Source organism: Podarcis raffonei, chromosome 1 (genome assembly GCF_027172205.1).
Source record: "Podarcis raffonei isolate rPodRaf1 chromosome 1, rPodRaf1.pri, whole genome shotgun sequence".
NCBI lineage: Eukaryota > Metazoa > Chordata > Lepidosauria > Squamata > Lacertidae > Podarcis > Podarcis raffonei.
This window is the reverse complement of record NC_070602.1, coordinates 12282460-12308971: the sequence shown is the minus strand read 5'-3', so window position 1 is coordinate 12308971 and position 26512 is coordinate 12282460. Positions and strand designations below refer to the sequence as shown.

At 41.0% G+C, this 26512-nt stretch overlaps 1 protein-coding gene and 1 long non-coding RNA gene across 3 annotated transcripts; one reads left to right on the top strand and one right to left on the bottom strand.

Moving 5' to 3' along the window:
- Nucleotides 1–650: 650 nt before the first annotated feature.
- Nucleotides 651–23287, bottom strand: ADSS1 (adenylosuccinate synthase 1). Of its 2 annotated transcripts, XM_053359636.1 has the most exons (13): nucleotides 23019–23287; nucleotides 14260–14362; nucleotides 13237–13299; nucleotides 12375–12425; nucleotides 11354–11420; nucleotides 8091–8198; nucleotides 7647–7728; nucleotides 6518–6644; nucleotides 5580–5734; nucleotides 3883–4007; nucleotides 2888–2985; nucleotides 2095–2244; nucleotides 651–1135 (listed from the first exon to the last, which is right to left on the bottom strand). In XM_053359636.1, the coding sequence occupies exons 1-13, from the start codon at nucleotides 23217–23219 to the stop codon at nucleotides 1083–1085; spliced, it is 1383 nt and encodes a 460-aa protein (XP_053215611.1). In that variant the 5' UTR covers nucleotides 23220–23287; the 3' UTR covers nucleotides 651–1082. The 2 variants fall into 2 exon arrangements, with proteins under 2 accessions (XP_053215611.1, XP_053215704.1); XM_053359729.1 differs by lacking the exon at nucleotides 23019–23287 and having other exon boundaries at nucleotides 12375–12427; nucleotides 13238–13299; nucleotides 14260–14315.
- Nucleotides 8918–11065, top strand: LOC128398963 (uncharacterized). The gene is made up of 2 exons (XR_008327187.1): nucleotides 8918–9016; nucleotides 10914–11065. It is a non-coding gene; the product is annotated as an uncharacterized LOC128398963 (long non-coding RNA).
- Nucleotides 23288–26512: the final 3225 nt, after the last annotated feature.

Genomic DNA, 26512 nt, shown 5'->3' with positions numbered 1-26512 from the left:
CATCCTGTTCTTACAGTGGCCAACCAGGTCCCTACAGGAATCACACAAGCAGGACCCAAGTACAACAGACACTCTCCACTCCAGAACTGGTATTCAGATGTGGAGACAGAACACTGCCATGAGGGTTAGTAGATGACAATAGATAAATATCCTTCATTGATTTATCTAAACCTTTTTAAAATCTACCTATTTATTCTGTTGGTGATCAAGCAGCGCAGTGGCAAGTAATGTTGGTGGAAGGGAATCCATGCTATGGCTTGGCAACATAGGGTCCAAGACCAGGGATCTACTCGGCTGTAATGAAGGATGTAGTGAAGCCACACCCTGTCCATGTAGTGATGCACTTCAGGATGTTGAAAGATTTGCTTCCCTGAGCATTTTCTTACTTTTCTGTGGTTTCTTTGTCCTTGTGCCTACTGCACAATGGCACAAGAGAGCACCATCTCTGAAGGACTTCATGTGGAGTGCCTATTGGGAAATATTTCAAGGGAAGCTCTTTATCCCTTAGGTCTGTCGGCTATTTTCAGTTTGACCCACTGCCAAAAAAAAGGACTTAAGCTATTGCCTTCCTTCCTCCCATGACATAACTTCTTTTGCATCTCTTCACCCTTTATATCTGAAGAGCTTTTATTTCTAAAATAAGTAGTCGCTTTGACTGCTGGGCTTGAAAGAGAATTACTGAATTGTGCTGGCTTTTACACAAGTGCAGTGCTCCATAACCAGCACAATTTTAAATGCCACATACATTGAACACTGCCATATTATTGCTTCCTGACATAGGAATTGGAACCTCCTCCTTACACCTTCTGCAATCTGGAATAAACTTCACTACTGGTAGCAAGTTGAAGAAATAATTCAGTGCAGGTTTGGCACTTTTTAAATGTGACCTTAAGATTCCCCTCCCCAAAGTTTCTGTTCTTATTCTGTGTTCCTAATTTTTGGATACATTTACTTGAGAATATGACAAGTACAAGGCATGTCTAATCATAGTCTAGGAAGAACAGCATCTTCATCTCGGTTTGGGTACAGAAAGGAACAGATGTACAATAAACTGCTTCTTGGCACATATGTTCTTTGTGTGTTTAAAAGAGCTGGATCATCGATTCCCTTGATTTTCCAACTCCAACCCATTTCACTGAAGAGGAGAGAAATAAAAAATTATTAGAACAATTACTTGGGGAGTAAACAACATAATAGAATCTATTTTATGATGTAATCCTAATGTGTAGACCAGAGTCTTCAAGAGCAAATGAACTCAGAACTGCAGTGTAGTAGCAGATAGACATTTTAACATTTAATAATTTATTCTTGTGATTTGCCTCTGAAGTTGTACAGACCTACTTCATTTTTTTAAAGGCACACAAAAAGCTTCTCCCTGCCCACTTCCCCCCACCATGCAAATGTTATACATCTCAGCTTCCGGCTTACTCACTTTTCTAAACTAAAAAGCCCCAAATGCTGTAACCTTTCCTCAAATGGGGTTGCTCCCTCCTGCTGATTATTTTGGTTTACCTTTCTGAACTCCCCCCCCCCCCATTCTACAATATCCTTCTTGAGGAGAGAGTACCAGAACTACACACAATATTTCAAAGGTGGCAAAACCACAGAATTGCACAACAGCATTACGATATTGGCAGTTTTGTTTTCAGTCTTTTTCCTAATGACTCCTAACATGGAATTCACGTTTTTCACAGTTGGACAATGGGTTGACATCTTCATGGAGGTATCCCCTGTGCCTTGAATATATATTGTTCCTGGTCAGTGACTGCCAGTTCAGATCCTGTAAATATTCAAAGCTGGCACAGGGATTTATTTCCTTTTTACATGTTGTGGGGCAGGTGCCTTTTGGATTGGGGGGCACAGTCCAATGCACAACTTCAGCATGGATGGCTCTAAACATTGGATAGGGACGCATAGGAGAGGGGTCAATCACTACAAGGTTTTTCTAGAGTACTGCAAACAGTGCTTGGGAACCGCTGATCTAGTCAAATCCCCCCAGAGCTGGAACAACTTTTCTGCCCAACTGGAAATATTTTGCATGGTTTGGTGGACACATGGAATGCCTCCTAGGAAGAGTGCCAAAACGATATGTACCTGCCACCCCAACGTGGTTCTCCACAAACCGAATGTAATTTTGTGCCTTAGGTGGAAGTTCCTCCCATTTTCTGGCACTTGTTGTGTCGGTTTTCCACCCTGGCATTGTTTCATACTCCACCTCCACTTTCTGCAGTATTTCCTGGTTAGCTTCAAAAATGAGACAAAGTGAGGATGCTTCTATGAGCTCAATGGTTGCAATCAACTGGCATGAACAAAATTCAAAGTGTAATTGGCTAAATTTAAACTAGATTGCATGACATGTGTCTGGCAGCTCAGAGGTACAGCATGTGCTTTGCAAACAAAAAGATTCCTAGGTTCAGTTTCTGAAGTCTCTAAGGAGGGCTGTGGGAAAGACTCCAACCTGAAACCCTGGAGAGCAACTGCCAGTCAGTGTCAATTGTGCTGAGCTAGATGGACCAATGGTCTGTCTTTATATAAGGACAACTTCCTATGTACATAGGGAATAATGGAGAGGGCATTTGGTTCTGTTTACCAAATTCTGGCACTTTTTAAAACAAATATGAAGTCAACTCTAGAGACCTGTTGACACAAGCAACAGTACTAATCATATATTTGTAGAGTTGGGAGGGACCACAAGGGTCATCTAGTCCAACCCCCTGCAATGCAGGAATCTTTTTGCCCCATGGTGGGGCTCGAACCCACAACCCTGAGATTAAGAATCTCATGCTCTACCAGCAGAGCTGTGTACATACACTTGTAATGTAGCAGTTAAAAGGAGGAAGGGGAGGAAGCCTGATATTAAGAAACTATTTAAGCAATCGATACATACCTGGAAAATATGGAATTCTTTTGCCACCCAGCTTGTAAGCTACACCAATTTTGATTTCATCAAATACATCCAGAATATCCAGTTTTGTTAATGCCAGGCTGCCCAAAAGAAACATGAGGTAAAATTACATGTAAAACAAATCCTCACTCAACACCTTCTTTAATCCCCTCCATCTGTCTTCATCTGAAGTCATTCGGCCAAACTGAATGAATAAATATGAACACGAGTAATCACGGAATTAATAATAAATAGGCATATTATAGGTACATTAATAAACATGTTCAGAAACTTTGCAGAATATGAAGTCAAGCATTACATGCATGTATTTTAAGGAGTAGGTACGATTCGTAAGTATCAAAGGCATTTTAAAAACCTGAATGCAGTGGGGGTGATTTTTTAAATTTCTTATTGATCTGCTGGAACCAACTCAAATTTGGAACCTCAACTAGGAAACCACTTCTAGGGCATGCTCATTCGGCCAGTGCAAAGGCAACTTGACCCTTGGGCAGACCATGGAACTGCATGCCCTCTTGTTTCAAAACCCTCCTCTCTCAAGCAAGCATTCTCATCACCATGTTTTTCGGTTAGGTCAGCAGCCTATGAACCTTGGTTAATGCTAATCACTGTTCCAGCTTAGCTAAACTGTGCAGTGCAGAGTGTTGTATCCCCTCCCTTAATCTTGCCAAACTGCCAAGCAACTCCATGTTCAAGCCACAAAGCACATGGCCATGAACACAGTTTCCTTTTGCCTGGCTCTTATCAACTGCTTCACTCCTCCTAAACATTGTGAGCAGTGTATATTGCAGTCCTGTCAGCAATTCCATACAGACGGATACAGTATTATCCTTATGACACCTGGAACAATTGGCTCTTATCAATGCACAAAACATAACACTTTGCTAAGCTAATCTTATCTTAATGTTACCTACATATTTGTACTCCACGGGATAAAAAGTTATGAGTTCCAAGTGTAGCTCAAAATCTGTGATGCTTACGCAGTGAATCCGTTGATCATATGGGCGTATCTCAATATGACAAGGTCAAGCCAGCCACAGCGCCTTTTTCTGCCTGTGGTCACTCCCCATTCATGGCCTCGGGACTGTAAGAGATCTCCCATTTCCTGCCAGAGACAAATATTTAGGTGAGATTTCTGCAACATTATCCTAAGCATCAGGCGATCAATGTAACGTATTTGTTTTATTTAAAACTCAACAGGTGTGTGATATACTAAAAACCAGAACTAGAATTTTAATTTCCATACTAATTACACATTTTTAATCTGAATTATAAATTGTGTATTTTATCGCCAACTCAGAAAAAGCACCTCTGCTTAACTGAACAATACAAATTAGGATGTTGGACTGTATGAGATGCCTGAATTTTGGTCCAGGAAGGAGAAATCTGATGGACATCACTGCATGTTTGCCTACCAGGGTTTCACAAGAATGTGAACAGAAAAGATGGAGAAACACTACATACAGTGTTGAAAGCCAACATTAAGAATTGATAATGTAAAATTATTTTCTGAGTGCCAGAAGTCCACAAGGAACTGATCCTCAAAAATATTCTTTCACCAATCACTTATTCTTATTTATTTTTATTATATGTCTTCCACACCATTAACATAAATTCTTTGAGCAGGTCATAGGATAAAGGATGCTCAATTCAGATAATCCTTGCCTCCAAATGAAAGTTGGAGGATCAGAAAAGAGCATCCTCTTCCGCAGTAACCAGAGTTTACCCCAACATTCAGTTTGGCAAACCTTAGTTAGCATTTGCCCTCCAAACCAGAGTCAGAAACCCTTTTGAAAGTACAGTTTCTGCCAGTTTGCACATCACAGGAAACAAAGAGGAACACTGCATGGAAGAGCAGAGGAATGGGAAAGAGGTCAACCCTTGTTCACCGTCTACCAAATCACCAGTTTGAGAGTATCTGAGCTTATACAGTGGAACCTTGGTTCTCAACTGGCTTAGTTGACGAACAAATTGGCTCCCAAACGCCACAACCCCGGAAGTGTTCCAGTTTTTGAACGTTTTTCAGAAGCCAAGCGTCCAATGTGGTTGTCGGCTATTGTTTCTGGGGTGCCTGCGCCAATCAGAAGCCACGCCTTGATTTTTGAACGTTTCGGGATTCGAACAGACTTCCAGAACGGATTAAGTTCGAGAACCAAGGTACCACTGTGTAATGATTCTGTTTTTAGCAGCTCATTTTAATCAGTTGCCTTTGATACAGTTGTCTCCAAATATGGTTTTTTTTGGGGGCGAGGGGGCTCTCCCCCCCCCCACCAGCGCTATTGCATCCACCAACTAGTAGCTGCAGAAGGAGACAAATCCTACAGAATAAAAATTCCAAATTGAAATACTGATTCTGCAAGGATACTGACAGATCACTTTAGATTCAGATCAAGGATGACCCTGGCAACAGGGATACCTAAAACAACATAATTATGAGAGTACATAAGCAGTATATATAAGAAGATTAAAGCAGCCAGAAGAGTAAAGTTATCACATAGGTGCATTTCTTACTTTGGAACGAAGCTTGAGATTTGTGTTGAATCTACTGCAGCCCCGAGATAAAATACGGCCCCTTGGCATAGTCTAGACATGTGTGCATTAGCAGGAGACCATCATCTTGTTACGACATTTTATCCCACTGACCTTATGTCTTTGCCTTTGGTAACACTAAACCTACATTTATCTGTTCAGTGGGAAAGGCTCCAATTCCCACTCTTGTTGTGTAGGCCTTCACTACACCATACACTTCTCCAATATACTGGGGAGGAATACCAAGCCCGGTGCACACACCGCCCACAGTGCAGTTGGAGGACGTCACAAAGGGATATGTGCCTGTCAAATGAAAGAAAGATGAATTATGCATGGGGGGAAACAAATGACTTTTGCTTATTCTATTTCAAGATGGCTTCTCATGTACATTGTTAGATACTTCAAGGTGCTTTAAAATATGTGGATAAGGGACCCCTGGTCATATCAAGGAAGATGAAGGAATGCACAGCACAGAAGATGAAGCACGAGCAAAATTCCACATATATATGCTGACAGAAAAGGACATACACCAGGGATGGAGAACCTGTGGCCCTCCAGATGTTGTTGGACTACAACTCCAAACATTCTGGACCAATACCCAGGCTGGCAGGGAGTGATGAAAGGTAGATTCTTAACACATTTGGAGAGAGACAGGTTCCCCTTGCCCTTGCACTATTCTCTGTTACAGAATGGGAGAGGCTGAACAGGTGGTTTAGTTGATTGGTAAGAACAGCTAGCTGAACCTTTAGCAGTGTAAAGTATCCTAACTCGCTCAAATTTTAGTAAGTTCTGATTTGGTGCACTCCTCTCAAGCCAACACAAAAATTATGTCACATCTCAGACATCTTCTAATATGCCTGAAGATTCATGCAGGTGTCACAAATAAGCAGGCGTGCGTATGGAAGAAGAGCTCTGCCTATCCGGTTCAGCATCTTGTTTCCCACACTGGCCAGCCAGATTTCAGTGAAGGTATATAAAGTTTTGTCTCACCTTACCTGAGAAATAGGTATATAATCTTTCCTACCTCTGCACACACAGGAGATCTTATGGAGGCGGAAAAGTATTATGTTGTACAGGGAGGCGTACCGAAATCAATGTCGAGCAGTGCTGCGTTGGCACCCTCTACAAGAATTTTCTTTGGAGAGCCATGGAGCGCTTCATACATAAAATAAACACCATCTCGGACCATTGGTCTTATTTTTTCAGCATAGCCCTGCAAGATCCAACACATATACAAGGTTAAATCAAATGTTTCTAGAAGATTGGCTGCAAGTCAAGAATAAAAGCATATCAAAAGCCAAACCGGAAAGTAACCATTTCTAAACTGTTAACTAGGTGGAGGGATCTATAAAGAATAAAATCAGGGTAGTTTCCTGTAGGTTTCACTTTATCCAGGACAGTCACACGTTTTCAGGGTAATGCCCAAACTGCTATACAGACCGAAGGGATAAAACCCAAGTATGGAAAGTGGTCTTCTGCGTTCACAAATCATTTTCAATGGAACTCATACTGTCAACATTATATCTGGTGAAACTCAAGTGTACTTTCATCTTCTGAAATTTAAACATGCCAGACATAATCCCACATATCCATCAAACAGATGCATATTCCTTTCTACTATGCCTTAAAACCCTAGCTGGCACATATGCAGAAAGCTCCTTGGAGCCCCACAACAGTCAGACTCATGAACGCCCACAATTCTCATTCACTGTTATGCCCTCTGCCATGTATCCCTAAGCCCAAGTATAGGCAGGACAATTCAGGCCACATACATCGCTACAGAGGCAAATGGCCCCAAACCAAACTTTCAGCCAAACCATAATGCCTAGGAAGTGTCCTCTCACAGTCTCTCCAAAGTGTTCTTGTGCAACTCCCATTTTGTGGGGTTGTGCAGGAAAAGTTCCTAGTGGATTGTGACTACAGGTATTGTACAACAAGCAAGCTGTTCCTGGGTATTTTAACAGTGAAAGATTTCAATCACTGTATTACAGTACAGTGTACTATCTTTTCTAGGTAAAATATTTAAATACTCTTGAGATCAATGAAAAGCAATATACTGCATTCCACATACACTATACTCTATCAGTTTCAAATTTCCATTTCAAACTTTTCTATTTCATAGTCTTTGTTATTTATAGAAAATAAAAATCAGTTATATAATTTAGTTATATAACCTTGCTTTATTGTCTTAAACACTGAAGTATTACTAGTTTACCTTTAGTTTTTTTAGTTGTCCTTCTGTGTCAACTTCTAAAGAAGGAAACATCGACTTGTACTGGTGAGCAAGATTCTTAAATCTGTAAAATATCAACAATTTACTAGCACACATATTTTTAAAGTTGGGTCTTATTATATAACGACCTTTGTCTATAGGTCACACAGAATGCCACAAAATGAAAGGATTATCTAAAAAAGATACGGGAGACCCATTTTCAACCTTTGAAGATGGACTGAGCAGTACCCTGTTAAAGCCAACTAGAGACCTCTTGTCCAGGCACCAGTTTGTCTGAAATCACAAATGAAAATATTTTTACTTCTATTCCTTATAGCTTCCCAATTCCCCCTACCTGTGTTTAAGGGGTATAGAAGCAGTAAGAAAAAGATTTCACATTAAGCAAAAATCCCCACCCACTTCTTGCTGTGTGCTTCAGTAGGATACCTTGATGAAAATTCATCAAAGTCTGAAAGAAGATCACATATCCGAAGTCCTGTCCGTGCCGCTTTGGAAGAATAGGTTGGTCCAATCCCTTTCTTTGTTGTGCCAATACTAGTGAAAGAAGACAAATGAGTGGTATCAAGTCTTGAACTAAGAAGACTTACGGAGACACATACATTTTTAGAATGCATTAGAGTAGAAATTGGTTGAAAGTATACTTTTTGCTTGATGACCAAAACCATTAAAAAAGACCCTCCTCCATTTATTTGCCCGTTTCTGTTCTCTTGGCTGAGATGTAAAGGAACGTGGGGCTCCTGTATTTTTAATAGTAATTAAGATTTACTGTATTTTTCTCTCTATAAGATGCCCCCATGTATAAGACACCCCCTATTTTTTGGGACTCAGATTTAAGAAAATGGGGGGAGATGTATCCGTGTATAAGACGCCCCCTAATTTTTGACCTTTTTAAAGGGAAAAAACGTAGTCTTATACACAGAAAAACACAGTATTTTCCCCAAAGAAGCTGGCCATGCACACACACAAAAATACAACCTTCTATACAATTACTAAAGATAAATGAATGCTGTCCTTTGTGTCTGATCATACTCTCTTTCTTGTTTCTCCATTTCAAATAAAGAAAATAGTGGCAGTACCACAGATGCAACCCCCCACTTCTTAAGTTAGCGCCTGACTCACTAGTTGAAGACCAATGGCACACTGAACTGAGACCAAGCACTCCTGAAGCCTGACTACGTGGATGAAACAGTGGTGGGAGCAGTGGCAGAAGTAATTACTCACTTTCAAAGTACCCAAATGGCAGCTCTGCCCTTTCTATCTATCACCCTGTCTGTTTTCTCTTACAGGGCACCCTTATTCTGGAGCCCTTTTGACAAAAGGTGACACAGAAATATAAACGATAAGCATAATGGGTAAGAAATAAATAAGTTCCCTGACCTCCAGTTCTATGTTGCTATCCAGTCACATACTTGCTAACCAGATTTGTGGTGCTGTGGGGAAACCCAGTTAAATCACAGTTAATTTCCAATATGCTCCCAATCTTCCTTCTCTGGACTTCACATCCACTAGGGGTCAGTCACCCTTCTTTGAGCCTGTGCTTCAGTTACATACTGTTAAGTGTGATTTCTTTCAGCAAGGGCATTATTAACAAAGTTTACACTACTGCACAACAAACAATGCACAGGATCAGAAAGCAGGGTACATAAAACTGACTTTTCATGCTGAACTGTATATGCCAACTTCCTACGCTCCAGTAGGCTTGCTTGTTTTCATTACTGCACTGCCAAATCTTTCAGAGCTGTTCTAAATAGGTCGACAAGGTATCACTTTCCAGCTCACTGACCTATCTACTATAACAGCCAGTACGGGGGCATGACAGGGTTGGACTGGGAGGAAGGGAAGCATGACTGCAAGCATAGCCTGGTAAAATACTGGAAACCTTTGCCATCCATCATGAGTGGAAGACGGGTTTTGCTCCTAATAATGAGGTATTCACTTTTACTTGAAGCTGAATTTTCCCTACCACAGGCTGTTCAGACACTGTGGGATTCTGGCATACATACAACCTATCTGGAAGATAAACTGCTGCAAAGCTTCATGAAGGAGATATGCCTAGGGAACACTGTTGGATCAGATTCCAACTACAGAAAAGAATGCATCTCCTTCTGTGGCCTGCCTGGGTGGGCTGAGACTAGCTATGAGCTAGACTACTTGCTGCATTTTTTATCAAGTCTCAGGGTGTGTATGCAACATTATTTCCATAGAACCATGAGGGCAGATTCCCACATATTGCTACACCTTATCTGATCCAGGATTAGCAGTAGCTTCAGTAACTACAAATATAATGGAGGAGAGCTCTTTTCCCCAATTCCAGTTGCTTCTCCAAGCCCTAAACCAATCAATCAAAGAGTGCTGAATTTGACTAGACCAGATTGCAAATATATTTTGGTCTAGTCAACTTCCTTATTAAGGGAAACCTCTTGAACAAAGGAAAGACTGCCATATATCAATTTTGTTACCTCTAATATATAGCTCACATAGAGAATCAGACTAGTATTCCAACACCATTATATCTGCCTCCGGACAACTTAATGTCTTTTTTGTCCAAGTTGTACAGGATATCAATAGTGCCCAAATTTCTCATAACTAGGAAGCAACATGTTGCCATTTCTGTGTAGTGTTATGAAGGAAGAGCCACCATGTTCTAAGATGCAGGACTTGTAGCAGAACATCTTGCATGGAGGTGGAAGAGCTAATGAGAAGAGTGGCTATTGACCCAGGGACAGCCACCATCCTCAGCCTAACCAAGCTCATGAGCATTGCTAACAAACCAGCTATTTTATCCAGAACAGAAATAATTTGTTCTTTTTTTATAGACTCTAGATGACCCTGATGTCAAAATGCCTCGTTCCATTTTTTTTTTTGCAATATCCCCAATTTTTGGGGGCACCTATCATTGATGCTGATTTCATGCAATGGCAGATGACCTTTGAAGTCTTTTCCAACTCTATGATTCTATGATTTCCTGAACTGATCCTTGACTTATTTATTCTGTTAAGCCAGATAAATTGTTTTTTTAAAAAAAACACACAATTATATGCCAGTAGGTACCAAGAACTGAAAGTTCAATTCAGAAATACCATTGCTGATGTGAAAACAATTAAAGGGCTAGGAGTGAGTAAGTGGAACCACTGTTGAGCAAGACTTACTTTCAATTAAAACATACTAAGCAACGGGCTTTGTGGGATTTTTATGGGAAATAAAGCACAATATTGTCACGTGGAACTACTGTTTTAATTCTGCTTCCAGGTGATTGTGAAAGACCACTGCCTTGGCAGCACTGAAGTAGCCTAGAGCAGAAACAACCAGACTTCTTGTGAGATCAGCACCACGTATACTACACCCTTGATATTTTGGTAATTACTTAAGGGCAATTAAAACTAAAAGTTTGCTGGATCAGACTTTTCTGAGCAGGAGCTTCCATTATGTCTGGGCCCCTATTATTCTCTTCAACATCCCACAGCATAATTTTTACTCCATCCAGGAATTCAAAGGGTGCTGTCATGTGGCCTGTGGTCCCTGTAAATCCAGAGTTTGGTCATGCAGAGCTCTCTTGGAAGTTAATATATATTTATCATTTTTATTTATTAATTAATATGCTGAGGAGATCAAATACAGGGCACCCTATTCTTACAGACTTAAGCCATATCTATGTAGCAGAATTCAGGTATACCAAGATGCATAATTACTTTTTCCCTTCTTGCGCTTGCCGCTGCACTTCTTGAAGTCCATCCACTGCCTGGTGAAAATCAAACACTGTACAGCACAGGAGAAGAATCAAAGGAGACAAAAAAACAGTTTGGCTTTCAAGTATCACACACACATTATTTGAGTAGCAAAGAGACCAAGTTAAATAAGCCTTTGTGATTCTCGGTAACATCATTTCTGAGAGTCAAGCAACTGGATCGGATCCAGACATTGGATCCGTGATGTTTATGGAGTGCCTGCTCCAACTGCCTCTGTGTCTACATTTGTTTTGTTACCTTGTTAACATTGTAAGCTATTTATATTTTGGACGATATCTGGGGTTTATTTTCCAGAAACAGCAGCATTAAATGCTAAATACTAAACTGCCAGCAACTTTTAAATGTATCTTAATAAAAAATAATTTCTACTACTGGAAGGTACAGGTAAATGCTCCCTCCTAGTTCTATTAAAATTAATAGGCTTTTGCACCACACTTGGCATTTTAATACTGAAAGTTATTAACAAGAAATTGATGCATATAAAAGGATGTTGTTATATTATCAATACATAGTACTACTGATATCCAGCAGTTAAGAACTTATGCTAAATATATACATTTATATATTTATTAGTATTAATTTTGTTGTATAATGAACTTAATCACAATATTGGCATTCACATAAGGGACTAGTTCAACAGACGTGCCTGCTGGAGGAAGGGAAGGAGAAGGCAAATTTTGCAGAGCCCATCTCCCCCCTGCAACTATTCTGGGGCTTCCCCCCTGCTTCAAAAACCCGTAACAGGTTTTCAGGGAGCTTCAGGAGCAAGGAGTAATTGGCAAGAATCATCTCCCCACCTCTGGTCAATGAACTCAACTCATGGGAAGTATTGATCCAACCCCGTACATATTAAGCAGGGAGAGGTGGGGGTTTTTTAAGCTCTTAATTATTGCACTGAGCATATTCAAATAGAGATTACTCGCCATCTATGTTATTAAACACAAACTACCAGACTGCCGCTTACCAATGTGTGCCCTGTCTGATATGATGAGTCTTTTCTCCCAGTCTCTTAAACCTGTCAGAAGAAATGCAGTGCCAGTTAGGTTTCTGCTCCCAAGAGGCTAGAACACTGAGATACGAGTTTATTCAGTTGTCCCATCAGTTTAAAATTATTTATTTAAAGAAAAGAAATGGAAACACATCAAATGCAGCAAATACACATGTAATGTATTATGAGCAAAACCAAAACAAAATCATTATGTGCTCCTTATGGAGTGGTTTTTGTTAAGAGGGCAAAGTTCACATAGTAAGGAGCCCCCAAGATTGTTGGGTTGTTGTTGTTTTTTTACACACAACTCCCTCCACAGCTATATTCAGCTAACTAAAGCACAAAAATACAGCCATGCTCTGGCTTCCAGGAGTGACTTTCACCTCCTTTCATAGTTGGAGTTGTAAAATGCAAAGATAGGAAGCAGTTTTGTGTTTGTTTGTAACATTAATTACTCCTCCTTGCATTCAAGGAACTCAATTTTATGACAGCATATTTACTCAATTGTGATTTGCAAATGAGGATATGCTACATTAAGAGGAGCCTCCTCTGGATATTGCTGCGGCAGGCAATGTGTGGAACAAATTTTAGGAGCTCCTTACCAGGTGAACATTCCAGCAACTTTCATACAGTCTGTTTATTCACTTGTGATTTGGATGTGATTTGGATGTCATGTTTAAATAATAGTATGTCTAAAGCATCATATTATTTGAATGCATGTAGGCTTAGGCATACTATTATTTAACCATGACCTGTAAATTTCCCTGATAAATGTGAAATTACCTGCAATGGGAAAAATACACTGCTTTTAAAGAAAACCAAAACATTGCATACAAACCTTTTTTCTCATTTTTTTCAGCTTCTTCAAATAAGCCTGGCAAATGTATGACTACCCCATTCCCTAAAAAAGACATAGAAATGTGTAATTGTGACAGCAAACCATTAAACAGTCATCTTTCAAAGTAATGCACAAAGCATTAGAAGCATTAGGGTAGTAGCAGTTGTCCTAATGCTTAAGTCAGACCAACTGACAATGGACTGGGTCAAAAACGCTTTCCCAACTCCATTAACTGAAGTAATCAATCAGTCATTATCATCACCACCACCACCACCAAAATACTCTGCCCATCTGGCTGGGTTGCCCTAGCCACTCTGGATGGCTTAACACATATAAAAACATAAGATCTGTATCCAGGCATAGGCAAACTCGGCTCTCCAGCTGTTTTGGAACTACAACTCCTGTCATCCCTGACCACTGGTCCTGTTAGCTAGGGATGATGGGAGTTGTAGTCCCAAAACATCTAGAGGGCTGATTTTGCCTATGCCTGATCTGTATCCATTCAATGCATTAACTTGGAATGCTACTGAATGGACCTTTCAAACAAGCATAGAAGTCCAAACTTAGTAGATCTTCTGTAGACTCAGCTCTAAGCAGCTGCTTTGATACGTGAATTCCTATTACTTAATAGGAATTAATTAAATTCCAGGAGCAATGGCAATCATGCTGAAGATACAGGAGGATTAGAAATGTGGAGGGATGGTAACAGCTGTTCCTTTTGTTCCCAATAACACTCCCCACCCCCCCACCCTGACCCGAAAACCCCCTATGCAATTGATTCTCTTTGAATCTTCTGGAAATTTCTTATTTTCCATACTAGTGACAGTCAATAGGTCACCTGTGATATCAAAGGAGGGAAGAAAAAGCTGAGTGTTTAATCTTGTCTTACTGTTTAAACTTAACCTGATTCAAGCCTCAGTAGCGGAAACAATAAATGTTATTGCTCACGCAATAAAGAATCCATTTATAGCTGAATTTCCCCAACTTGAATCTCAAGTCTCCAAACAAGACATTTATACTTACCAATTAGAGAAATTGCCTTGGGATTAATTATACCACTAGGGAAGAGGTGAAAATCATATTCCTTCCCATCAACAACCACGGTATGGCCTGCATTATTTCCACCCTGCCAAAACAAATACAAAAAATGATTACTTAAATAATGTTAACCTGTTTTTGCTATAAGCAAAGAATGCTATTGATTTGGACTGAAAATATGTGTTCATGTTTTTTAATTGCATTCATAGTTAACTGAATTTCAGCCTAATTATATTAAGGATTTGAACTGTCATTGTTATTCACTGCTCATCTGCTTCAGAGGGGGTGGGGAGGAGGGTGTCACACGATGGAGATCTGCCAAGACAAAAAAAGAAGAAAAACACCACCACTGCCCCCCAAGTCACTTTACTCCCACCACTACCACTTAGGATTACTCTAACTGATTTACTGTAATTCATTTACTGTACTTCAATATTCGTTTGTTGCCTTTTACTGTACTAAGGTAGGTCAAATAAAACAGACTGCAGAGCTTTTCCATCTGCTCTGTTGTTAAGACCAGCTCTGCCAGGCTCCTCCTACAACTGTTATCCACATCAACCATTCCATCAGAGAAAAACTGGACCACATGGCTTCATCAACTCTATTGCAAGAACACTAACTTTTGGCTCCTCTGCTCCTTGAAATCTTTCAGCTGTAGCTGCTAACTGAAACTGAATTTTCGCAAATTTCTTCATTGAGGGGGTCCTAAAAATATATGCTTGGCTGTGAGAAATTCAAATCTGCTGTTTTTGTGACTGGGCAACATTTAGATTGATAAGTCTACATAAGCTTGCTTTTGGAAAACCAAAGAATTTTTATTTTACCTTCTGTAAATGTCAGGTAATAATATATATATATATATATATATATATATATATATATATGTGCGCAACTTTACGTACATTGTACTTACCAAGCAAAACAAAATTACATTAATGTAACCAAAATATAGTTTCTTGTAAGATTCTCCTCTCCGAAAAATACCCATGGACATTTTGCATTTTAACACCATTAGGTTCTGGAATGCACTTACTGTAGAAGTGAGTCCAGCTGTTATTACTGAATCTCTCTTATTTATATACTCTTACTCAGTAACTATACAAAAAAACTATGCGAAGTTTGTTTTTCCTACTCTTACAGCTGTTAGCCTTTTCACAAGACACCTTAATTCTAATTAAAGGTGCCTTCTCCATTTCAAATTAGAAACACTTGCAATGCATATGCAAACAATCGTCAAGGTGATGTGGGAATAAATGTGACTTTTAAGAGGGAAAAGAGCAAAACATATTTACTGAGCTGTGCAGCATGTGCTTTGTACACAAGTAGCCCAAGAGGTCTTTTTATGATTATGTAGACAAATTTCATAAGATGCCTTTTGTATTTTCTGTGTCTGCAATTATAAAAAAAGACTGCAGTGATTAAAAGTCTAGATTAAAAGGCATTAGACAGTAAAATTGCCTCTGTTCCCTTTCATCAAATTATAGAAACACAGTATTAACACCCCACTCACCCAGGCAAGTTATACAAGTGAGCTTTAATATTAACTTGCCTGCAAGTATCATAAATTCAAACAACAAAGAAGATAAAACAAGTATCATTTGAACTTAATTTTCAGTTACTGACTTGATTGTTACCCAGGATAATAAACTGAAGATTTTGATGAGGGCACTGCAAGCCAGCCTTGTTTTCTTACAGAGCTTTGGTAACTTTAAACTTGACCTTCTCATATAATACGGGTGATCCTGGAGCGATTTTATCAGTACCCAAAGGAGAAGCCCAAGTTTAAAATAGCAATGTCACCATGTAGTTTTAAATCCTCCACAGATGTAAGGACTCCCATAAGTGAGGCTCTTTCTTCAGATGCAAGCAGATGCCCGGGAGATAGATATAATAAACAAAGAAGCATAAACAAGGTTGCCTCTGAAATGTATTAACGAACAACCTTTCTAGTCTTTTGAGATGTAAAAATAAATTAAGATACCCACATTCAAAACCTAAGAAAGAGACTGAAACAAAACCAGTCATGAAACTATCATATTCCAGTTGGTTAGAGCGTGATGCTGATAACACCAAGGTTGCAGGCTCAATCCCCGTTAAGGGCCAGCTGCATATTCCTGCATTGCAGGGGGTTGGACTAGATGATCCTCAGGGTCCCTTCTATGATTCTACATATCTGCATCTCCCCTCACTACTCATTTTATTTTCTCTGACTTTCATGCTGTCAGAAGCAAGCTTCCTCAGGACTCATGGGATTTTTGCTTTGTTTTTCTTTGCTTATGTTACTAGACAGGCTGCCTCACTCTGGGTAATGAAAGGGCCAGTTTTAAAGTGGCAGATATTCATAGAATCAGACTGGTCCACCCCCCACCCCCCACAATGCAGGAATCTCAGCTAAAGCTTCCATGACGGTCATCCAACTCTGCTTAAAATCTTCCAAGGAAGGAGAGTCCACAGACCGTTCCACCATTTAACGATATTGGGATATCATTAAAAGGATGTCAATAAAGGTTGTTATTTGTATCAAAGGGGGTGCACGCATACTCAGAAGGCGGCCCCACTGTGTTCACGAAGGGTTATGTCCAGGTAAGTTCATGATTGTTGCTTTAGCTTATTTCAGTAGGGAACAGTGCGGTGGGACAGACACACTCACCTGGCCTCCGATCAGTCACATCACTGCTGCTTACCAGCTGATGAAAGAAGAGGAGCAAGGGGACATGACATTTCTCCCCATCTACTTCCCAGTGAGCAGCAGTGACTGACCTGCAGCCAGGAGAGCACAGCTACCACACCACTGGCTTATTATTTTTTACCACCGTTGATGGAATCTTTCAAGAAGTTGGAGATGGCGTTTGTAAGTGGTCCATGTTTCACAAGCATACAGTAGACAGGCGAACTAGTATCAGTGTACTGGATGAAGCAAAGATCACCAGTGTTGAAGCAATGATTCTTCAACATCAACTTCATTGGACTGGTCATGTTGTGCGGATGCCTGATTATAGTCTTCCAAAGCAACTACTCTACTCCGAACTTAAAAATGGTAAGAGTAATGCTGGTGGTCAACAAAGGAGGTTCAAAGACTCTCAAGGCAAATCTTTTTTTAAAAAAGTACGTTGTATAAACACCGAGAACTAGGAAACACTGGCTTGCAGGCGCTCCAGTTGGAGAACAGCCTTTACCAAAGGTGTCGTGTGTTTTGAAGACGCTCTCAGGACAAAAGGGAGAAATGAGCTAAGAGGAAGGCATGCTTGGCAAATCCACACCGTGATCAACTCCTGCCTGGGAACCAAGGTCCCCACTGTGGAAGGACGTGTGGGTCCAGAATTGGCCTCCACAGTCACTTACGGACTCATTGTTGAAACTGTGTTTATGGAAGACAATCTTACTCAGCTATGAGGGATCGCCAAAGAGAGAGAGAGAAAGAGATTTTTTTTACCACCATGGGTGGTGTTACATAGATTTTCTGGCACCAAAATGTATCAGATCACCCCAGTAAAACACCAGTGTTGGGCTATATAAATAATTTAACCCATAAGACTTGGGAGTTCAGATTTTGTTTAACACTACATAAAGTATAGACACTTGCCCTCATTCTTAATTTAAAGCTTTCCCCATCACTTGAGAAAATGTATGACAGCATACTAGCTTTCATTTTCATAGATAACTCTGTGGTATTAAAAGCCAGAAATCTGGCTCTGCTCTTAATCCTGTTTTGTTGTTTTGTTTTTAAATGGGATTATGCTGACTACCTTTCAAACCTCTAGTTAAAGAGGTATTTATTAGTGGCAAGATGAAGATTTTTGTTAAAATTATCAACTCACATTTGAGTACTCTTGAGAGGCGAACTGACACAAACCTGCTTGAGAGTAAGCACCAGTGAACTCAGATTTACTGAACTCGGACATATTTCTCAACTCAGAACTGTGCTGTTAAAATGCTTGGGTGTATTAGTGAGACCTCTCATTTTTTATTTCTTAACATCTCTCTTTGGCTTCATTTTTCAGTTACCTTCCCACCCCACCCCGACACCTCATTCTGACATAAGGATGTGCCCAACATCTTCCACAGGGAAGAAAAATAATATATTCAGCTTCTCTCTCCCCTGCCCTTCCATCTAACTGTCCAAGTGCCTCTTATTCAAAGAAATTTTAATTGTTCAGCTTAAAAGAATTTAAGATGCATGTTGCTGAACACATTGTTCAGTTGCTTTGCTTGTTTAGCCAGGTTTGTGCTCCTTCTGTTCTCAGTTGGGCAAGACTTTCTCTTTTTAAAGGAAGTATTCTTGCCTTTCATGATTTCCTTGATTTTGCTCATAAAGCAGCTGGCATCCGCTTGAATTTCATAATCTGTGGTATAGATTCTATCTGAGCCTCTATTATTGTGGTTTTAAATAACCTCCATGAATCCTGAAGATATATTTTTTGCTTCCTCTTTCGAGATGAAATGTTTAAGAATGTACCTTAACTTCCTGAGGATTTAATACTGTGTGCTAAACAGATGATGACCCAGTAAAAGCCTTGACTGTACTGAAAAAAGATCTAAACAAATTGAGAACTATGAAAAGAAAACAAGGAGTGGAAATATTTGGGAGAATATTTTTTAAAAGGAGGTATCAAGATTAACTGGCAAGTGGGATAAACTTATGATCAACAGTTGACTAGACAAGGGATTAGAAAGGATGGAGAAAGGGACAGGATAAAAACATAAGGAGATGTAGCAAACCAAAGAATATAGACTAGGATGACAATGAAAGATAAGTCGGGAAGTCTTTACTTACTATAAGATGATGAATGGATGTAATATGTTTTATGTAATTTGAAAAATGTGTAAAAATAAAGTGGGTGGGGGAGAGAACTATGAAAAACACAGAAATTTAAATTCATTGACAGAAAACAAACTATTTAAAAATTCCACATCATTACTAACAGTTTTACTATTGAAAAACTATCATAAGATTCAAAAGTGAGATCATAAGAGCAAGCTGGATCAGGCCAGTGACCCATCCTGTTCTCACAGTGATCAACCAGATGTTTATAGGAAGCATGCAAGCAGAACCTGAGCTTTTAAAAAATGTAAAGAGATACCCTGAGAGTTCTTGCTGTGGTATCAACTTCCCTCCAGCCTTAATATGAAGCCACTGAGAGTAGACACTAAGGGATTTCAAGCACAGTATAATCAGTATTCATACCCAGCATTATTTCTCAGTTGCATTAGCAACAGGCGTGGCCATGCAAATTCTAGACAAGTGTCTGGATGCTACAGAATGATGCCCAACATACTGAGGCTGAATCTTAGTAAGTTGGAGATCCTGTGGCTAGACAGTCCACCATTCCGGGAGCTGTGCAATTTGGAAAGAGTTGCACTTCCCCTGAAGCAGATGACATGTAGTTTAGGGGTGCTCCTTGATACATCTTTGTCGCTGAAGACACAAGCAGCTGTGTGGCTGGAAGCACCTTTAAGAGCTTCAGGTGGTATGACAGCTGCAACACTTTCTGGACACAGTGAGACATGTGTTGATAAACTCAAGAGTGAACTACTACAGATGTGTTCTATATGGCACTGTTTTTGGTCCAGCTGATACAGGATGTGGTGAACACTAGGTGCCAAAGTTCTTACCACGAACCTGTAACACTGCTCTTAAAAGCAAGGCATTAGCTGTCAATCAGCTTCTTGGCCAGGTTTAAGGTTTTGGTACTAACCTACAAAGCCCTAAACCTAAACAACTTGGGACCACCTCCAAAAGGATCTCCCTAGGTGAATGGGCACTAAAATGTCAACTGCAATTCACCACAAACAAGTGCAAAGCGTATGCACACTGAAACAAAAAAATAAATCCTATAAAATACAGAGTCTGAACTGTCGCCACATGTCAAAAAGGTTACTGTAGCTACACAATGTTGCAAAAAGGCAACCAAAATGATCAGGAGTGGAACAACTTCCCCATAAGAAAGGTTACAACATTTGGACCTTTTTAGTTCAGAAAACAGGTGAACAGGGCAGTTATGACAGAGGTGTATAAAATGACATGTGGCGAGGAGAAAGCAGATATGTTTTCCCCCTTTCTCATACTATTAGAATTCAATGAACCTGAATGTTGGAAGGTTTTAGACAGAAGGAAGTATTTCTTAACACAGCGCACAGAGAAATCCACTGCCACGAGAAGAAACAGTTAGCAAAACCAGCTTTAAAAGTGGGGTAGGTAAATTAATGGAGCATAAGGCTGTCAATGGTTAGTAGCCATGAAAGCTATATACTAGCTCCACTGTTGGGAGAAAATATGCCTTTGAATAAAAGTTGTTGGGAATCACAAGTGGGAAGAGTGCTGTTCCACTAATTTCTGCTGGTGGGGCTTCCCATAGGTCCAGCCACTGTGCTAGACTTGGTGGGCCAATAGTCTGACCCAACTACCCTGTTCTTAGGTTACCTAACAGAATGTCTTATCCATACAGACCTGCCCAATAACTAAGTTCTTCTACTGAGCCTTCCCAGGTCATGGCACAACTTGCATTGTGGTGGAACAACCTCCTCTCCAAAAGAAAGGAAGGCTGCCATTTCACTGCCTGCTAAAGAGCCATCTGTTCTCTGAGGCCTTTTCCCTGACCAGTTATGTTGATGATCTCATCTTGTATTTGTACTTCCTGGTTTTTGTGAATCACCTTGTGATATATTATGAAAAGCACTAGACAGATATTTTAAATAAACTGATGAAGTGCTCTGGTTAGTTAGAAAGTATGCCCAGGCAGAAAACAATTAACTGATAGCAACATGAATTTATCAGAATAATTTCTTTAGTGCCATGGAGAGGACCCGTCTACAGATTTATTTGCATTTAACAAAATTTATAAAACCGCTTGACTGTAATAAAACCTCTAAGTGGTTCACATGAAATATTAAAATTATAAATAAATACCACTTCAAAACAATTCAAAGCATTTAAAAATAAATAAAATTAGTAGTAAAAGAGAGTAAAACATTTCAACAGTGATGTGCCTGGATAGGTTTCCTTCAACAAAAAGGTTTTGAGCAGACCTTGAAAAGAGTCCAACAAAGGCACCTGATGTCAACAGGCAGGGAGTTCTGAAGTGCAGGCACGGCCTACATTTTATTAGATTGATTTCTTACAGCTGCAAAACATGTATTTTGTGGTGCCTGTAACAGTGACAGTTCCACAGACCAAAGCAGTCGAGAGTGCATACACGGGGTAAGGCGATCCCGCAAGTGAACTGGCTCCTAGCCGTTAAGGGTTTTATATGCCAATGATAACACCTCGAACCTGGCTGGATGAGGCTCCTGTTCAGAGAGAAGCCACTAGATGATTACTAACTGCAATTGAAAGATGTTCCCAAGTCCCAGAGTGACATTTTCACAAACCCCACAACAAGACCGATAGTGGAAAGAACTGGACAATACACAACTTTCATATATCTGGTTTATTTCACCATTCCTCAAGTGAGTGCACACACACACAGCTCATTTTATCATCACAACCACTCTGTGAAGTAGGCTAGACAGAAAATGTGACTACTCCAATTGGCATAACGGCTATGAACCCCTATCTCCCTAGTCCTAAATCTATACAACCGCTGCCACCCTCGACCAGCTCATTTAGAGTCTTAATATGTGACTGGAGAAGGCAGGCAGAAGAATAAAGAAACGCTGCTACCTTCGTCACATTTAGCTTAGCCCACGATAATGCACAGATAGCATACTATGTGTGAGTGTTGGGCTGCACTAGTCACCTTCAGCAACCTTCCCTTGCAGAAGGCCGTCACCTGACACCTGCTGCAAATACCCGCCCCCAGCAGATTCACTACTGTCCAGACACACAGGTTCTGGCACTGAGACCATGCTTGTCTAGATCTCGGGATCTTATGTCATTTATCGCCAAGGGTCAGCTATTTCTATTTGTAGCTCAAGGCGTGCGGGTTTACTTTCCTCTTCCCAAGCGGCATTCAGTCTGCAGCAAGCCACTCTCCTCTGTGCTGTAGCAGCCAGGGAGTAGGCAAAGTAAGGTGGGTGGGAAGAAAGTGAAGAAGGAGAAATATGGGGGGGGGGGTAGAGGAGGGGGAACAATAAGGGTTAATGCACCAAAATCATAGAACTGTAGAGTTGGCAGGGACCCTGAGGATCATCTCCAACCACCTGCAAGGCAGGAATAGACAGCTGTCCCATGCGGGGAACAAACCTGCAACCTCGGCATTAACATCACCACGCTCTAACCAACTCCAAAATAATAATAATAATAATAATAATAATAATAATAATAATAATAATAATTCCTTGTTGGCATCCATCTGTCTCAAGAGACAATGGAAGAATACACCATCTGGGGTAAGGTCAAACCACTGGAGATTTACAGCAGCTAATAATATTAATAACAGTAAATAAGTGGAAAGGAAGAGGAGATGAGAGCAGGAATATGACCCAGGTTAAAATCTCAAGGCAGCCATGAAACTCAGTCAGTGGCCGTGACCTTGGGCCAGTCGTACTTCTCTCAGCCTAGCCTACACCGCAGGGCTGCTGTGCGGATAGAAAGAGGGTGGAAACCCCGGGGAAAGGCTAGAGTCTTGAAAGGGAGAATGGAAGGATTTGAAACGGCGGCAACTATCATCGCCACCATATAAGCCATTTAGGATTCCCTCGGCAGCGGGGCAGGATAGAAAGGTCACAAATAGGAGAGCAACAGAAAAAGCGGCAGCGAGCCTTTCACGGAATATTTCAAAAGGGCTGAAGTTGCCACCACCCACCTGGCACCTGCAGACGACGTCGGCCTCCGTGGCCAGCAGGTCCACCACCTTGCCTTTGCCTTCGTCCCCCCACTGCGAGCCCAACACCACCGTCACCCGGTTGCCGCCCGGCTCGCTCCGCAGCCGCTTCAGGCCACCGGCCCCGGCTGGGTGAGGGGCGCGGTCATTGGACGCGGCCGTCGCCGCCCGGGTGCTCGACATGACGTTGGCTGGACGGCTCTCTCGGTGGCCTGAGAGGAATTCCTTCTGCTCACACGAGCCCACCTCGAGTGCCCGCGCCTCCCGCTCGCCCGCTCTTCGCGTTTTTATGCCGGCCCTCGGCCAATCGCGGCGGCCGGAGCAGCGACGTTGTACAAGGGGAGGAGCGGGGTTGGGTGCCTACGAGCTGGAGGTGGGGCGGGGAAAAGCAGTTGGGGGCGGGCCTACGGGCGTAGCCAAAGGGCGCGCGAAGCGTTCCTGAGAGGAAAGGGCGGTTCGTCTCAGACGAAGCAGGCGGCGGGCTTTTAGAAGCCGTTACCCCTTCCCCCCCAAAAAACAAAATTCGAAATAAAATTCATTACGCATTTGAAATAACCATTCAAACCGAGCATTCCGTCAGCTAAGAGTTCGCTCCCCTTAAGAATGTAACCCTCTCGTGCCAATGTTAAATAAACCAAGACGAAAACTTAAAAAATAAAAAGGAATAAAAATATGCGTATGAAAGTTAATATAGCACACTGAAATCAATATTATTTATTTACTTTTAAACAGAAAGGTGTTTATTATTGTTATTATTAAAGAATTAGAATTTATATACTGCCCTATACCTGCAGGCTCCGGGTGGTTCACAAAATAAAATCAGAATATAAAACCACAAAATACATAATAAAAATAAAAACAACAACAACTCAAAACCCCACACACATGTACTTTAAAAGGGCATAGAATGCCTATCAAATAACAGTTAATGCAAATATTATATATTTATGAATCTACCAAAAAACCAAAATGTGGAATTAAACACATTACGCATTTGAAAGAACTATTAAAACCAAGCATTTTGTTACCTATGAGTTCGCTCCCCTGAAGAATGTAAACGTATCTTGCAAATGTTAAATAAACTCAGATGAAAACTTTTAAAGAAATTTCTGTGTATGAAAGTTCATATAACACACTGGAGTCAAGACAGTCCTGGCTTGAATTTTACCTCAGGCCAATGGGACACAACCACACACCATGGATTCTCCAAAATAATCCCAGATGTGAACTGTAGGTTATTAAGGGTGCTGGGAGTCACAGTTCTGTGAGGCGTAAATGACTGTTTGTTTGTTTGTTTCATTTAAATACCACCTTTATCTTCCAAGGAGCTCAAGGTGGTGGCACATGGTTCTCCTCCTCCCCACTTCATCCTCACAACCACCCTGTGAGATAGGTTAGGCCACAAGGCAGTGACCGGACCAGAGTCACCCAGTGAGTTGTTGGGGTTCGAACCCTGGTCTCCCAGGTCACAGTCGGGGCTTTTTTTTTTTCAGCTGGGCGCCATTGCCATTCTAAGTCAGCAAAGGAGAAGTTCCTGGTTCCTCATTTTCTAGAAAAATAGCACTGGTCATTATCCAACACTAACCATTACACCACACTGGCTCCCAGGATTCTCTGGGGAAAGTCGTGTGCTTTGAATGTATGGTGTGGAAGTGGCCTAAGGGAAGCCAGTTTGTTAGCGTCACATGTGTGCACATGCACACACTCTCTGACCCAGGAGTGGCGCAGCTCAAAACAGCAACCTGCCACCCCACCTCTTTTATCTGTGTGGCATGGCAGCACCCTCAAAGCACTGGAAACCAGTACAGCTGGAGAGGTGGTGGGGTGGGCAGCACTGGTGCTGCCTTTGGGGCTTCCTGCACTTGAGGCGGTCACCTCATCTGTGGGCCTGCCCTGCCTCAATATGAAGAGAGCTACAGTGGCCTGCATCGCAGGAAAACTAGATTGCCGTGGTGACATATAAATGGCAGGAGCTACCATGGTTTGCCCTTCATAGCCACGTGTCCAAGGGGAGTCCAAAAATGCCAGCAGCATTTTTGTGCCACGTACCCCAAAGAGCAAAGGTGTATCATATAAAACCCAGTTTATTAACATCAGCTTGATTGCATTCCTATGTACTATTCCTTGGAGTAAGCTCCACTGAATTCAGTGGTGTTTATTTCTGACTGCAAGAGTCCAACCACTGCTCAGCAGTCAACCGAAATGCAACCTTTTATCTTTTCACTGGAAATGCAGTCTTGCAAAGAAGCATTACCGTTTATAAAGTTTAGGGACTCCCGTCAAAGGAAGGAAGGAAGGATCCAGCCTCTGCTTGATTTATTTTCCTCGTTCTCTGACTTCCTTTATGCTAATTTCCCCAAACTTGAAGGCCTCATTATCACCTCACTGGCCAAAACAAGGAGGGTCCATCAATTAGCCTGGAACTGTGGAACATGCTACTGCATCACTTCTGTCCTGAGAAAAGTTCCAGAGCTCTACTCCCTCAACTACCCCATTTACACCCAGAGATACAAGAGATGGTCTGTGGTATGCACCATTTTGAGAAGGTTGAGGGAGACAAAGCATGACAGAGGTACATGGCAACTGAGAGAAGGTTAATCTTACCATACATGCTTGCAGGGCTGGTGCCAGACTTAAAGGGACCCTCCCCCCCAAATAATAATTCAGGAGCAACTTAGAAATATTCATTTACCCAGGTACTTAATGGCTGAAAGATAATGTGCTTGGTAATCTTGAAATTGTTACATACCATGGTATGTGGCTGTTTTAAAATAAACACATCAATTAATTGTATTGGTTTACCACTTTTCTGTTTGCCACCCTGGGCTCCTTTGGGAGGGAAGACGGCATAAAAATTTAATAAGGAAGGAATAGTATATCTTATATCTACAATTTTTTTCTAGTCGCTTTGTCCATCAATGTGGCAAAATGTCAAACAATCGTTTCTTGCCAATAATTCATTTCCAAAAAGCAGAGAACTACATTGCCATTTTCTCCCAAGTATTATTCTACTTTTTAAAGACGATCATTTTAAAGTATTTTTAGACCTTCCATCACAATTGTGGAACAATCCTTTCAGGTATGAACATATTTAGTGGCACCTGGTTTAGTGGTGAGGGGGTACTTTTGTGAATACCTTCTTTACCATGAAACTGTAGTGAGACAGAGGAGTTTAAGGAGAGAAAGCAAATATTTTTTTCACTTTTATATATATATTTAAATAAATGCATATACAGTCCTGCATTGATGTATACAGGTTGCTTTTGATTTTAAAGAAACAACAATTTGCAAGTCCTTTCATCTGCATCAGGGGTGAGGATTCAGTGGCCCTCCAGCTGTTGTTGGCCAATTCCCACCATTGGCCATGCTGTCTGAGGCTGGTCAGGGACGATGGGTATTGTAGTCCGTAGAACACAGAAAGCTTCCTTAAGCAGAATCAGACCGCTGGTCCACCTAGCTTAATACTGTCTACACTG